At 41.7% G+C, this 15252-nt stretch overlaps 1 protein-coding gene and 1 long non-coding RNA gene across 2 annotated transcripts; one reads left to right on the top strand and one right to left on the bottom strand.

Moving 5' to 3' along the window:
• Window positions 1-37: 37 nt before the first annotated feature.
• On the bottom strand, window positions 38-9678 carry arhgap20b (Rho GTPase activating protein 20b). Its single transcript, XM_084698944.1, has 14 exons — window positions 9551-9678; window positions 8051-8215; window positions 7791-7940; window positions 7510-7551; window positions 7287-7371; window positions 7102-7176; window positions 6790-6856; window positions 5978-6163; window positions 5232-5407; window positions 4686-4847; window positions 4240-4340; window positions 3339-3528; window positions 2761-2866; window positions 38-2579 (listed from the first exon to the last, which is right to left on the bottom strand). Exons 1-14 carry the CDS (start codon window positions 9628-9630, stop codon window positions 934-936), a joined length of 3231 nt encoding a protein of 1076 aa, XP_084555070.1. The 5' UTR covers window positions 9631-9678; the 3' UTR covers window positions 38-933.
• A 4069-nt stretch (window positions 9679-13747) lies between these two features.
• LOC146287651 (uncharacterized) lies at window positions 13748-14897 on the top strand. Its single transcript, XR_014755220.1, has 2 exons — window positions 13748-13847; window positions 14249-14897. It is a non-coding gene; the product is annotated as an uncharacterized LOC146287651 (long non-coding RNA).
• The last annotated feature ends 355 nt before the right edge of the window (window positions 14898-15252 follow it).

Genomic DNA, 15252 nt, shown 5'->3' with positions numbered 1-15252 from the left:
ATATGTTGACTAAAACTGAAAAGATTGGAAAGACAAATAAGTTCAGAATGATTTACTCTTCAAGCAGTGCTATAACAGTTTGCTTGTATACAGGAGGACAACACTTTTACTTCTGGGGTTAACAAACATCTTTGACTACTTATAGTAAATAGATTGATTCATCATTTAAAATTAAATAACGTTGAAATGTTGGAAGTCACATACATGTATTCACAGAGTTTATAAATAAGGTTAGCTAATAAAAACCTCGTTCTATTTGAACATTTCCTTTACAGAGAACTATAAGTATGAACATTTCCTGTACACAAGTCATGTATTATCTGCCTAAACTCAGTCCCCTACTTTTTCCAGTGATGGTGATTAATTTGGGCCTGTGTACATAATACTGTTTGATTATGGATTCCGTCTTTCCCTTGCAAAAACACTTTAAGTGTCAGTAGTGAATGCTGGAGAATGGTTGTCATTTTCTCAGATTGACATTTGTAAAGGTGTGTTGTTGAAATAGGCTCAATTTGACTGACTTCACTTCACATTGACATGACCTTTCATCACAAAATATATGTTTGGAACGTGAATCGGAACCACAGGGAGCCAAATCATCTTGGATTTGAAGTGTCATAAAACCTTCTGGACTCCTCTAGTCCAGGAGGAGTCAGATGGCTGAGCGGTGAGGGAGTCGGGCTAGTAATCAGAATGTTGCTGGATCGATTCCCCGCCGTGCCAAATGACGTTGTGTCCTTGGGCAAGGCACTTCACCCTACTTGCCTCGGGGGGAATGTCCCTGTACTTACTGTAAGTCGCTCTGGATAAGAGCGTCTGCTAAATGTAAAATGTAAATGTAGTCCTATGTTCATACGTTAATTTAGTCTTCTCTCCTTTTTTCTATTTACCTTCTCGTAACCATGCCACACCTAACAACACTAATTTCACCCTCTAACCAAATGAGTCATCTCCCTGCCACAGCTTCGAAGGTTTCTCTTTTTGATCAAACATTTTACTTTGCCACTGCTGTTTGCTCAGCAGCAGGTCATTTTCCACCCCTTTAGCGTCAGTGTTGCAGCTCTTGCTATCGCTGTAACTGAAGTACTCTCTGACTGTGTTTCTGACTGTTGCCGGCAGTTTAATTCTAATTGTGTGACTGATGGAACTTGTAGCCTTGGTGACGGTTTTGGAGGACAACTGTGGAGGGGGGTTCCCTCCACCCAGCTGTCCCAACATCACATGTCCGCGGGTCAAACTGGTTTGTAACAATGCCACTTTGTCCTCTCTGGCATTGGGAGGCTGTCTGGTTGAAACAGATTGTAGAACCAAGGAACTGTTCTGGCCGTAGAACACAGTTTGGGGAATGTGGAGCTTGACTGTTTGGCTCAGCAGCTCTACATCCTCTTGCCGTTCCCCCCTTGTGTCGGTCACCAGAGACACTCCACAGCCACCTTCAAAGTGGTCGACCTGGCTTCTCACCAGTGCCGCATTTGAAGCTGAGAGGAATGTTATTTTGGTCCTATTCACCTCCTTTCTATTGTTTTTCCCAGCAACTTCCACATTGGCAGTTTTTTTCAATTGAATGTGAGCGATTGATGTTTTCTCTGAGGTCACAGGGGCTTCGTTCTTCTCCTTCCAGTGCACCTGCTCTTCTCCCCTCCTGAGAGAGTCCTTTCTCTCTCTACCCGTCAGATGAAAGTCAGGATTTTGTCTCCCTTTCAGTTTGAAGAGACTAGGCAATAGAAGATTAGGCTCCTTACTATTCTGAGGGCATGTGGACTGGTAAAACTCTGTCTCACCTACACCTTCTTCCTCCCCTTCATCATCCTCGTTGCACCACTCCAAATACTCCGGCATGGGGAACGCAACGCTGCAGTCTTTCGGGAACTTCTTTGGAGTGTCAGGTGTCAGGGGGCGTAAGCGTGCCGAGGAGCCAAACAGGAAGGGGAGGGAGCTGCCTTCGCTGGGAAAGGACAGCGAGTCGGAGCAGAAGGCGCTGTCTATGGAGCTCAGAGACGAGCCGGAGGGGGAGGTGGCTGTGGAGGAGAGGCTGGAGACACTCGACCTGCTGGAGGTCAGTAACCGCTGGTTGTGGTGCCAGCCCCTGGAGGCAGCCTGTGCAGATCGCAGGAAGGTAGAGCGGCCACTGACGAGCCTCGAAGCATTGGCCCCCCTCAGCTCCTCGCCGGGGCAGACGGGAGGGTGCTGACCACACATCATAGCAGCATCACAGCTGGACTGGCGTGACACGGGGATGTGGATCCTTGCGGGGAGCTGGGGGGAGCCACGACACACGCTGGGCTCAGAGGCACAACGGTCTCTGGCTGAGGTGAGGCCCCGGGGGCCCACCAGGGAGGAGCTGCTGGAACAGGCAGACATCTCCTTTATATTCTCCCAGCTACACGCGCCGTCCTCGTTGATGTGTTGCCTTTTCAAAAAGTCAGTTTCATCCAGGAAATCGAAGAGCTCTTTATCCTTCTTCTTCAAGACCAGTTTTCTTAGAGGCACGAGATCTGGTTTTCTCTCTGAGGAGGGAGAAATGTCTGGCCTCTCTGTGTCCCAGTCCTCCAGACCGTAGAGCTGCTGGCAAGACTCCACTTTAATATGAAAAGGGTAAAGACAGATGATAAGACCAGGAGTAAATGTTTACACACACACACACACACATATGTATACAGTATAGAGAAAGGGCATCTATGCGTCTATATTTCTATATATACTGTTTTTACAGTATTTTTTTAATTGATGGATAAATGTATTTTCTGTCTAAGGCCTCACCTTTCGATGTTTTAGATTCAATATTTGGTTTAGTAAAAATCCTCTGAACATCATCTCCAAATATAGTTGGAGTATTTTCTATGAGGAGCTGGATGAGAGCTGCAACCTTGAGAGATTTAAAAACAGAAGACGAGTGTTCACAAACAGTTGAGGAATAACATGTTCTCATTGGAACATGGCCATGTGGTGAGTGACACACACAACTCATACAGGAACGTTGCCAAAAATTCTGTGTTGTTGACGCACTTAGAACTAACAATTGATGGCTAGAAGTATTACAACACTACTGTATTAAAACTAGGTTTTGCAATACATAATTTACTCCAAAATTGTTATACCTGGAGGACACTGTGTTATCCATAATCATAACTGAGACTGACAGATACCACAATGAACTGCTGGTTGCATTTAGTATATTTCCTATGGACACAAGAGCTTTGAACCTCACGAACAAAAGTTATCGCAACAAATCTTTTACTAAGTTGAGGAGGTGTCAACGTTTTCAGAGGAGCAGAATGCGTGTTTGAAGTCTGTTTACTCTGATTGGAGGGTGTGGTATCGTGATAAAGTATCTCTACCTTCTTGGTGGACTGACTCTCTTCTTCCGGTGCAGTGGGTCCTGGGGGCCACAGCATGTTGGGGGCGATGCACAGGGCCAGGTTGAAGGCGTTCATCTGGTTGTGTTGTGAGTGTTCCTGAATGTGGTAGAGAAGGCCAAACAGGTAGCGCAGCAGAGTGATGTTATCAGACGGCAGCTTCCTCAGCAGCCTGTGGGCAGGTGAAGGAGATGTCAAGACACTGGCAATTGGAAAGGCAAACAGAGTATGTGATAGGGTGGGCGAGGAGGTGAATCTGTGAGGGAGAAGACGAGCTTGGAGGTTTTCATTTAAACCTTTCTTACCCCATTATCCCTATTGTGCTCCGCACCAAATCAGAAAACACAAATTATTGCAAAATTTGAATCTTAATTACGAAAGTGTCGGACTCGAGGGAGCTCAGATGCAATGTGTCAAATGTCAGTTCACACCACATCTGTGTGGGCCGGGGGCCAACTCATTTCCTGAGATGAATCACAAGACAGGTCCTAATATTCCCACAAGAGCTGCTTCAATCTGAGCCTGCAGCAGACATTCAGACCTAACAAAGGAACAAGCGTGTGAGGGAACATTGGGTCTTTCTTTTCGTGCACCTGGATTGTATTTCCAACTGAACAACTCACTTAATGCCACAGGTGTGTTGACACCATTATTTAAGGTCCAATTATGACATGAACTCTAAACATACACCAAGATGATTTGGATTTCAAAACACAACTTTAAGAAAGTATTGCGGTTGCTTGTCCTAACTATGGGATGTAGAAATATCGACAGAGTAGAAACTATTCCAGCTTTCAAGAACAGAAATTATTCATACAGATTTGCAGCTAGATAGTTTATCAAGAAGCCCACAGCAATGAGTATTTTTTTTATTTTTTTTTACCTTTGTATCATCTCAATCTTATCCACACCCTCCAAGGTCTCCATCCACTGTCCGTAAAGACCAGAACTAAGCACACTGCCAGGGATGTTACGAAGAAAGTCCTGTTGAAAGTCTGTCTCGGTTAGTGTCTAAAGAGCAGCATGAGGAACATGAGAAGAACTTCTGCGCTTGTCATCTGCACTAATCAACTCCACACTGTTCCCTGATCGGTCTTACCTGCTGATCTCAGCAACCAGCTGATTAGAGTCGGTACTTTTATTTTATTTACCTGCGTATCTGTATTTTCATTGTATTATTCTATTTGAATTGTGTTGTGAAGCACCATAAGTGTTGCAGTTTTGCCCAAATGACGCTATTTAAATAAAGTCTGATTTGATTTGATGGCTGTAGCCCTGATTGTACTCATCCACCGTACCAAACCAAAGCCGGCATTACGGGGCACTCACAGTTAGCACGGCTGCAGCCACAAGCACAGACCCCCCCTCCAACTGAACTGTGCCTCCCGAGTTCAGTTTTTCCTTCAGCTCGCGGCATGTTTTAGCGTTGGCTGAGCGACGGAAGATCCCTGTCGTGTTTGCTCCCTCGCGGTACAGCAGATACAGCATGTCCTTTACCAGGAAAGCAAAACAGAATCAAGTCAGACAGAAATGTAGATTTTAATTTCTATAACGTTTATTTGTGCAGAAGATACAGCTACGTTTATTGAATGCTCTACACTGTATAGCATTATACTGATATGTGAAAGCTGACCCTGGACGACAGTATTTAGTTCTCTGATGTTTATTTCATTTTGTTCATTGTAATGATCTTCTGAATTCATAAATAATTCATCTCAGCTGCCATCATGCATAGTTGCATTTACATATTTTGTTGAACCTCCCCTGACACTTAATTTGATTCCAGAATCGCCCTCATTGCAAGAAATGACTTTATTATTGGCTCTGGTTATGCATCCGTTACGAGGGTTGGTAACGTCGTTCACTTCATCTCACCATGATTGGTCTGGGGAGGTTTCCATGGTGACAGATGGAGGTCAGCGACTGGCCAAAGAGCTTCTGAGAAGAAGCTGAGGAATGAGGAAGTGCTTGTGAGGGGCTGGGAGCCGCGCGCCTCAGAGCCCAGTCTATCAGGGACTTCCTCCTCTTTACGTGTCTTTGAGACGAATGTGCTGAAAGCAACACATTATTGATCAGAAAAAAACAAAAAAGTAAATTCTGTAGTCCTTTAAGTGGATGACAGATTGACCACACCATGTTCAGATTGCCGTTATATTGAAAAATGCATTTTTTATGAGGAATCTTGAGTAGGTTAACTGTTTATACAGTGTGGTGAATTTATCAATCCAGTCATGTAAAGGAGATGTCACACATTGATATGCAGTTTATGCTCCCTATACTGTCATGGAACATTGTAAATGCCATAATTTACTAAATTACAGGAAGAAGACTGTGATAACGTCTGTTAAACTGCATGTGCTGGCGTGACAGGAAGCTATTTACTATCTGCACTCTAAACAAACCGCTCCCATAACGAGGGTACGGTATGTCATATTCAAAGCACGATTTGGGAGGACAAGGAAATTACATGTTCTAAACTTGCAAGATTGTAGCCCTGCATAACTCAATGTAATCTGTCATGTAGGCCTGCAGGATTATAATCTTTAGTAGATAAAGAATATACATATATATATATATATATATATATATATATACATATATACATGATATCGTAGATTCACCTGTTCCTCCCTGACCCCCACTGATAGACTTGGCCCTCAGGATGAAGCGTTGACCAGATGCTTCTTTCAGCAGCTGATCAAGGAAGAGTCGGCCATCCACAGTCGGCAGGTTGGTAGAGACGGTTGATCGCAGCCCGGCAGTTTCCTTCAGGCAGTGAAGGATGATGCTGTAGGGATGCTCATGACCTGCCAACAGACCAATCAGGTTCAGCCACACGGAGATTCCGAAATGCTTGTCTGTTTGGAACCCTGGTAGAAGGAGCATGTGTCAGGAAAGACTGTTTCTGACTGCTTGGTTTTATAACGGTTATGTTTATCATGGCCTATGTGTCCAATATGTGTGATGTCTAGATTTGTGTGCGAATTGGGATTTTTATAGATTAATTTAAATGCAAATCATGATTTACGTGAATATGTTAAAATGGAAATTCCCACTTGTATGGATTCACATCAATACAAATTATTATTCGTCTGAATTTATATGCACATTGTCCTTTGTATGCATTCATTAAAACATTTCCATGTTGACCTGAGGATCATGGCCGTAAGCATTTATTAAAAGACAACCAAGGTCACACATGAATCCTTTGAATCCTCCCAGGGCTTTGTATAGTATTCCCTGGCCCTATCACCTGATTATAAATACAAGTCTAAAGCTCTCTGGAATAATGTGATCTACAGACATGTGAAATTAGATACAGAAAGCGAGAGAGATGGAGAGAGCGAGACATCAAAACTAAATCAGTTTGTGCCTCTGTCCTGATCATTTTCTGAGATGTATTTTCCAGGGCGACTTGACCCTGAGCGCTCACCGATGAGGGGGTGTGGAGCTTCCTCCTTCCCCAGGATGACCCAGAGACGGTAGTCAGCCGGCTGGGCCTGAGGGAGACGGGGAGAGAGAACACTTCAGACTCCGGGCATTAGACACAGAAAACACCTCAGGAGACCACAAACAAAACAGAGCACATCCAAGACGATCTACAGCTCCACAAGTGCGGATCCAAAATCAAAATAACTTTTTTTTTTTGTTGCTCAACCTGTCTTTTCAAATTATTTATCCTTCTTTTCATGATGAATGAAATAAAAAACGCTTGGAAATTGAAAATACTGTGACAGTAACTTACTGAAAGATCCAACTGTTGGGTGACAATCTTAATTATTTTATTTACGTCATCTTTGTTGTCCACATTCACGGCCACCTGGGTTAGAGTGAAAGAGAAATCATTTGAAATTAATTATGTCTGACAGATTTCCCAGAGCACGACAGGAAGTCACAGACACCTCCCTGACGCCAACATAAACTTCATACCATTGCACTCTTTCCAGTGTCCATGAGAACAATTTTCATGTTGACATTATTCGGATATTCCCCTTCTTTGGATATGTTGATTCGCCTACAGCACAGACAGACACACACACAGGTTGTGAACAAGGTCCCAACACTATCGCATGTCTTTAATCGCTGACATTTATATACAAATGCTTCATACATATTCATTGTCCAATTAATCTATATTGTAGGATGTTCTCACCATTGTAAAGCTAACAGCCACTTCTCCTTTATCTCAGATGAGCTGAAAAGAGAGAAGACATAAAAGCTCTTTGTGGCTCTTTCTCTTGCTTCTATTCATGTACAGTATAGTAGGAGAGACCACCTCAAAAGGGCACAAGAGTCCAGGAGGATGGGCAGGTGCCGCTGGAGTCTCTTCAGTTCTCCAACTGAAGCCTGTCGTATTCTGAACACGAGCAGGTGAGAGCCCGGAGAGGAAAACTGATTTCAGCACAAAAGATGACAAAGAGAACGGTCACGTACCTGAAGGTCACCACGTAATTAGTGACGGGCCAGCCAATGACAAAGGACTGCTTGTTGCTCAGTTTCCTCTCCGCAACCTCATCCGTGCACGATGAAAGCCACATCTCACACAGGCTCACTCTCACTTTCAGCTTCAGGCTTGATGACGACCTGGTTCCCAGGGAAAACACACATCCACTATACTTAACTGACAAACATGATTGTGTTTGGGATTAAAGTATAGCTGTGATAAAGTACAAAGATTTTTAATAATAACTCACTTTGATTTAGCGATGATGAGAGTGTCGTTGAAGAGGAACAGGTGTCTCGTCTGAATCTGTAGGCCTGTGCTTAGTTGCACTCGCTCCTCCATGACAAACTCTGACATCTGGGACATCAGGCATTTGACCTGCCCTGCTCTGGGTGTCGAGGCCTGGGCAGCATCCCTGTTGATGACAAACACCCATTGTCAGGACATCCCACATGTTGCGTTGCTGGGACGATTATAATATTAGTGTGTTTATTCAGCAGAAACTTCTGTAGTCAAACATGGGCATATCTGCGGGGAGGTTGCAGTAAGTTGGTTTCTCGTTTATCAAGAAGTGTCAAGTCCTCACAATCTCAAGGAACCCACATGGCAGAACACCCAATTATATATAAATGGGGATTGACAGACTGTTTTATTTCATACAACACATGTCCAACTATGGGTAATTTTCAACTGAAGTCTCCGATTAGTTGTCAGTTGTGATTTTCAACTCAAAAGCTGAAAGAATTAATGAATTAGACAATGATTCATATTGGTTCTCCTGTGAAGGCTTTTCCTTTCAATTGGCTGCAACTACGCTGTGACGAACAGACGGCTAATCACCACCTACCATAAAACACAATTCAGGCTTTTACAATCTGTCCACCGTTTGGAGGAGAGTAAGGCCAAAGAGCAATCCACACACGTAGCCTAAAACGTGGATCAACAACCTACACACACAATAAGGTGAAGACAGTCTAAATTATTTATATATTTTTTTTTACTTGGACTGAACCCAGATGGCAAAAGCCCCACAGGCGGTATTTTACCAGAGTTGTTTATTTTACCCCTCACTATTTATCTGCTGTTACCATGATAGAGCAGCACTGAGGCCAAATAAAGGCAGGAATTCATCAGACAGGGCTTCCGACGGCTGTGTGCTGTATAATGCGTCACTAAGACAGAGAGCATGAGCAGGGCTTGACAGAAAGGGGAGGAGGGTCAACCAGTCCAAAATATTATCCCACTCCAGCCCAAGGACAGTTAAATATACAAGTAAAAAGTAACAGATGAGTGATTTGACGGAGAAACATTCAAATGTTAGTCCACACTGTAGCCCAAAGACAGTAGAATTGTCACACTACGATTATCTGGGAGCAGAGATCGTCTCCCCAGGCTGGGGTGTATGCATAGGCTCTCAACGGCCTTATGAAACTACGCTGTGAACAAATATGTCCGGTAATAATCCTACTCTGCAGAGAGATGACGCTCTAATTGATGACAGATGCAGTAATGTTCAGTGGCCTGCACAAAGTTGACTTTAAAACAAACAGTATCACTCGTTTTCCAATAACAGTTAGCTGACATGGTTGACTTGATTGTTTTTCTTGTCAGATGAGGTAGTCATGGCTAAACGCAGTAAAAACACTTGATCTCTGAGAGGAGAGCGATGAAGCCGCTAACACAAACAGAACAAGCTGGAAGCGGCGGGTGAAGACGGATAGATGAGGAAGCAGCGTGGTTCATGTCTGACCTGTTGTGGCTCCGTTGTTTCCCAAACGCCTTAGCAATGGCTGACTGGCCAGTCTGTCTTCTCTGGAGCGTCGTTTTCATTTTCTGTGAGAGAACATATTGTCTTTTTGTTTCTTCATGTCAAGCAAGTCTCACATTCGAGGAACAAGAACTTTCCTGGAAACAGAAGCTGTTGGATCACTGGGATCCTTCAGAACAGATGAAGTTGTAAATATCGTTTGACCTGTTTATTCTCTCACAACTAAATATCTTGAGATATATTTGACAATAGTGCTGGTTTCTCTCACACTTTTTCTTCACACAGTAGTTGTTGATTAGGACTACACACATTTTGAATACAATCTGGATGTCTGACACAATATTTTGGGGGTTTAAGTCACATTAGATTCTTACACCTGTTTTCTAACAAGAGACAGAAGACACCAACAAATGCAGATTTAATTTAAAATGTTTTTCTTGTAAGAATTATAGTGATTAAGCCAAACTCAGCCAGTGTTTTGGGGACATTTTCAAAACATTGAATAAGCTTAGAGATTCAATAGAGAGAACAGAATAAACAAGCAGATGCCATAAACAAGATAGGAAAAAACCTTGCTATTGCTGACATTACAAACCCGACTGTCAAGAGCAAAGATTGTTTCATTTCCTGAATGCAAGGTATGGGGAGATGCTTGTCAAAGCAAATGACTGGCACTTTAAAGCACTGGGAGAAACTATGCATTGCTGTAGCATCCTCAGTGTCTTACACAGAGGAAAATGATTTCTCTAGACCTCTCAGTCTACCATCTCGCTGACAGGTGCCCTGCAGACAAACACTTACCCTAATGTGCAGAACTGCAATGTTTACTACTTCTTGCGCTAACAACATTGGCCTGGTTTCCCAGATTCGTGAAGAAGCCCTTAACTGTAAGAGCTTCTTAAGAACGTTCTAAGAGCGCTTAGCGTTAAGAGCTTCTTAACAAATCTGGGAAACCCGGCCATTGACCTTCTTGTGAGATATGTCGTCGCTGTTGATCTGGATGATAAAAGTGTCATCTAACGTGAAAATCAATGTAAAGCACTGTAAAATGGCACTGGCAACAATGTGGATGTAGTAAATGGTACCTGGTCCAATCACAGTCATGACAATTTAAAAATAATGTCCAATGGAAATTAGATCATGGTTTGACAGAGATTTTATAAAAACAATAATAAATTGTAATAAATTGCTACTTGCCTTCTCTTTGTCTTGAATACTTGACTCATTGCTGTTTGCTTTAGAATGGGGGCCAACACTTTGTTGAGGGGTCATCTTTAGCTCAGAAAAAGTCAAACTAATTCACATGCTGTGTTATGTTCTGCTGATCTAAGATACCTATCTAATCCACCAAAGATGAAAAATAAGTCTATTGCTGATAAATACGTTTCTAAAAAGAACTACTTGATGTGACAGAAATATGAGTCTGTCTCAAAGTCCCTCGGAGAGTGCCACTGCAAGGCACAGGCGATCTGTTCTTGCCCTCCTCCCAAATCCCATCTCTTACAGGGTTGGGTCATTCCCTCCTTGCTGACTAAATAAGGATATTCCAGCCATGACTCCTCACAGTACAGTAGCTAATGTGAAACATTTTACACTTTTTCTCGAGTTACAATTCATTCTCTGCTCTTCCCCCAGGAGGCACTGGTACACTCAAACTATAATTTCATTCTGTACAAGTGAGTTCTACATTAATAAAATGTACAACTGATGATATTGAGGACAAAGTAGGCCTAATAAATTAAAGACCAAAGCACCTACTTTGACTAAAGAATCTAGAAGCCCTGAAATGTTTCACCAAAACCTCAAGTATTTCCCTAAAAATTAGCAATAATTGTATTGTTAAAGTGAGTTGACAGTCAGACCTCAAGGGCCTAACAGTTGAACATGATAAAAAAAAACAACAAATGAAGTTAGAATTTGTGCTTTCTGACGTAAGTTGCATCCACCAGTAAGAATTGTCACTGTTCTGACTTTTAAAAACGTGTTTTAAAAGCATTCTTAACAGAGTTGTAATTATTTTTGTTGCGAGATGTAAATCGACCACGTGTTTCTCAACAACTATTTCAAATAACAGCCAATATGTTGTGTCAAGAGGTTTTTAACTTCCCGCATGATTCTGTCAAATATCCCTACACTGAAACTAAACTATTCACTGGCTGATTGGCTTCTTTCGAGACACCATCAACCACACCACCACCTTGTGTCTGAAGACTTTTGAGCATTATGGCGTTCACAACAGCTGCTTGCTTAACAATGTCCTGATATTGTTAACTCAGTCTCTAAAGGCAGTATGTCAATTGCTTTCCAAGCAGAAAAGGCTCATGATTGTGGAACATACATAATCTATAATTATAATCTATAATTGTGTATGTGTGGTCCAGATGTAAAACATGAACTGTAGCGCATCCCCAAGAGAGTCTAAGTGTCTGTAAGCAAACAGTCCATGGTCATTTCAAACCCTGTGGACAGTATTTTAGTCTACTGTACACGTTTACATGTAACATTTGGAAACACCTAGTCTTTTATTGTTTTTGAGAAACACATGCATGTTTCTGTTGTTTATATACAACAAAATAGGTTATTTAATGGTATGAAGATTTATTTTGACCAAAATGTACATATATTGGTGCAAAAGCTTAATTTTCATAAACCTGTCACCTTAAGCAATATTTGGAGAACATGCTAACTAAATACATGTAGGTTAACTGCCCTACAGTCCCTGGTTGAGTGATTGAATGCATACATTAAAAACAATGAAATACAGGAGGTGCATGTGTTGCCCAACAATGACAAAAGTGGTTGGAAACTAGGTGTTTCCAAACTTTTGACAGATGGTGTACATGTTTGTATGTAAAGTTCACATGTTGCCATACCTTGTGAATTAGGCAAATGTTTGACAGTTAGAATAGGATTAATGCCCCTTTAAATGGGATGTGTTTACAATTGTTATCATGTTTGAAGCAAAAATATATATTAGGACAATAAGACAGAAGGTGAAGTTCAACAAATGAGTTTGCCTTCACAGCCAGTCGGAGGTGTTTTGTTTGGTCAGCTCTTGGTGACAGAACTTGGTTTAATTTCCGCTCACACAGCCTATTACTCTTTCAATGTACCAGAAGAAAAAGACAGAAAACTATGTCATTTTCACTTCAAATCCACCATCCATACCCTTCTCGAATAAGATCTTTTGAATGTAATTTTTAAGTAGCTATAACTTGGTTTTCAGATGAGGAAGTGAGTGGCCAGAGGAAGTCATTTTTTTGGTTTAGTGGTTAACTGAGTCTTCACACGGCCTGTGAAAGTAGGTTTCCAGTCAATCTAAACACTTTTTTTTGTATTATTGGTGCAAAATGTGCAATTACTCATGACTTCACATGTCATTTACATTTACATTTATGCATTTAGCAGACTTTTAACCAAAGCTACTTCCAAAAGAGAGCTTTACAAAAGTGCATAGGTCACGGATCATAACAACAAGTCCCAAACCTTGCGGGTAACCAAAACATGAAGCATACTTTGTGAAAACTAAATAATTCCCAAAGGGAAGAAAGGGAAGAACCATAAGAGCATTGAGATCTCACAGGTCAATACATTATCGTTTTTCTGATGTTCAGCACCAGTCCAACTAGAGAGACAAAAGTCAGACAACCAGGGAATACCTACTGTACATCCCTCTCGATCACCTCATTACAAGCAAACAAGGAACTACCTACCTACCTACCTACCTACCGGTCTACCTGCCTGCTGGCCTATTTGCCTGCCTACCATTTTTACATGCCCCCTGGGTTATTGTTCTTACAGTGTCTAGAGTGACAGTTCTAGTACCATCTCCAGTTGGGTTTAGATCTCACCAACGCTACTGGCTGCTAAAACCATTCTCTTTTATGACAGGAGATCAGCCTCACCATCCTTTATTATGATCAACGAGACAGAATATGGTGGTCTAAACAACAGATAAATAGGCCACATTTTTTAATGTTTAAACCAGGAGTGAACCATAAAACACAAAGAACAAACAGCCTCAGTGGAATATGTAACACTCATTTTCAAACTGCCATTTAACATTTCACAACCTGACATGTTGTCACTTTGGTTCCAGACATTTCCTGCCAGCGTGCGTTGCACTTATCTTCCTTATTTCGGCTTCCTCTTTATAATGCTGTAGCTTAGTAATGATCAGGCAGTCGTTCTGGGGAACAGAGGCATTCCATCTATTTGATCGGAGAAGACCAATCAAGCAGTCAGCTCGCCAGAACTTCAGAAGAATCCTGTCAAAGAGGTACAGCACTTTTCAAAGAAAGAAAGAAATCTAGATTAGTTTGTCAGTCTAGTATGCATTTTGTTTGAAAATGAAAACTTTTGATCTATGACCTTGTGGGAGGTGGGGTTTGATTCAACGGTTCTATGGTCTTGATATCACATTTACTGACTGAAGGCAGAAATGAATCAGACAGTTTTACCTTTGTTAGACCAACGTTAATATCTGTCAAAAGGTGCAGCATAGTACTTCAGCTCAGGGGTTGTTGAGGCGGTTAGGGTAGAGTAGGCCTACTATGTGACTGACAGGTAAATACACCAGTCAGTAGTATGCAGCTTAATCTGTATCTACAGAGAACTTCTAAATCCTTGCATTGTAAAAACAAAAAACCACTGCACAATACTTGTATTGTTGTTCCACAGGGCTGTCTTCAGAGAGCAGGCCCCTCACTTAGTGTGTTTGACAAGCTGAGTTGGACACTCAGTACACAGGGTGTCAGTTTGTCAAATACCCCAAGTGAGGCGTCACTTGTCTACTGTTCCACTGGCAAACTGCCTTCTGCTGGTGACCTTGACTGCAAGCCGTGTCTGGAGTTACTTCATCAGTGAGATTAATCATCTTGAGTTCTGCTGATTGGTCCATTCATGTGTTGTGCTGTGTTGTTGTCCAGGATGTACCGTGTGCATGTAGTATTAATATGTTGATTATCAACAAAGAATACTAATATAATACACACTAATGCACCACAAATGTAACTCCTCAGGGCATTTCAGGGTTAAGTTTCCGTACTAAATGTAGGCCTATTTTGACATTAAATGTTTATCCAAATGTTCATGTATTATTTTGTTTCATTGCGTAGGCCTGATATTGTAATATTTGAGTCTTTGAATGTATAACGTCAGTATTTCTTAACCTGATCATGTTGAATGGCTGAATATAACCTTTATTTCAATACATTAAAAATGCTACATACAAAACGGAAATAATGAGTCCTTATCTAGTTAGGGTAACCGGTTGCGGTAGAGGCTTACTTCTCTAAGATGTTTTAAGATAATAAATACATTTTTTATCTGTCAGTCTCACATTTCCTGCCCCCACAGCGGGTTGTCTCATCGGAGTGAATGGGAGCGCGGATGTGTGTTATCTTGTGATCAGATGGTAGCACTAACTTAGTCAATGCAGAGCTGTAGCAATGGCCTCCAAATGTAGCCTATCTATATTATTACAGTCGCTTTAGAACTTGGTAGGCGTGCCACTGTCATTCATAGGGCTACATCAGTTTGTAATAGAGCGCTATTTTAGAACACTATTTGAGGGGAAACGTGAAGCTACATTGTTAACAATCAGTAGGATTTGTATTTGAAATACCTAGTCGTACAATATTCAAAGTTTTCTGCAATTTCCCTAAAAGCTAATTTTACTCAGA

This window comes from Hypomesus nipponensis, chromosome 5 (assembly GCF_054491055.1).
Source record: "Hypomesus nipponensis isolate SF chromosome 5, ASM5449105v1, whole genome shotgun sequence".
Lineage (NCBI taxonomy): Eukaryota > Metazoa > Chordata > Actinopteri > Osmeriformes > Osmeridae > Hypomesus > Hypomesus nipponensis.
Note: the sequence above shows the minus strand (reverse complement) of the source record. Positions and strands in the feature narration are given on the sequence as shown.

Coding starts and splice junctions, on each gene's coding strand:
- arhgap20b (XM_084698944.1), bottom strand. CDS start 9,630: ATGAAAACGACGCTCCAGAGAAGACAGACTGGCCAGTCAGCCATTGCT. Junction 7,177..7,286: donor ACACTGGAAAGAGTGCAATG/GTATGAAGTTTA, acceptor ACTCTAACCCAG/GTGGCCGTGAATGTGGACAA. Junction 5,408..5,977: donor TGGGGGTCAGGGAGGAACAG/GTGAATCTACGA, acceptor TGTTGCTTTCAG/CACATTCGTCTCAAAGACAC.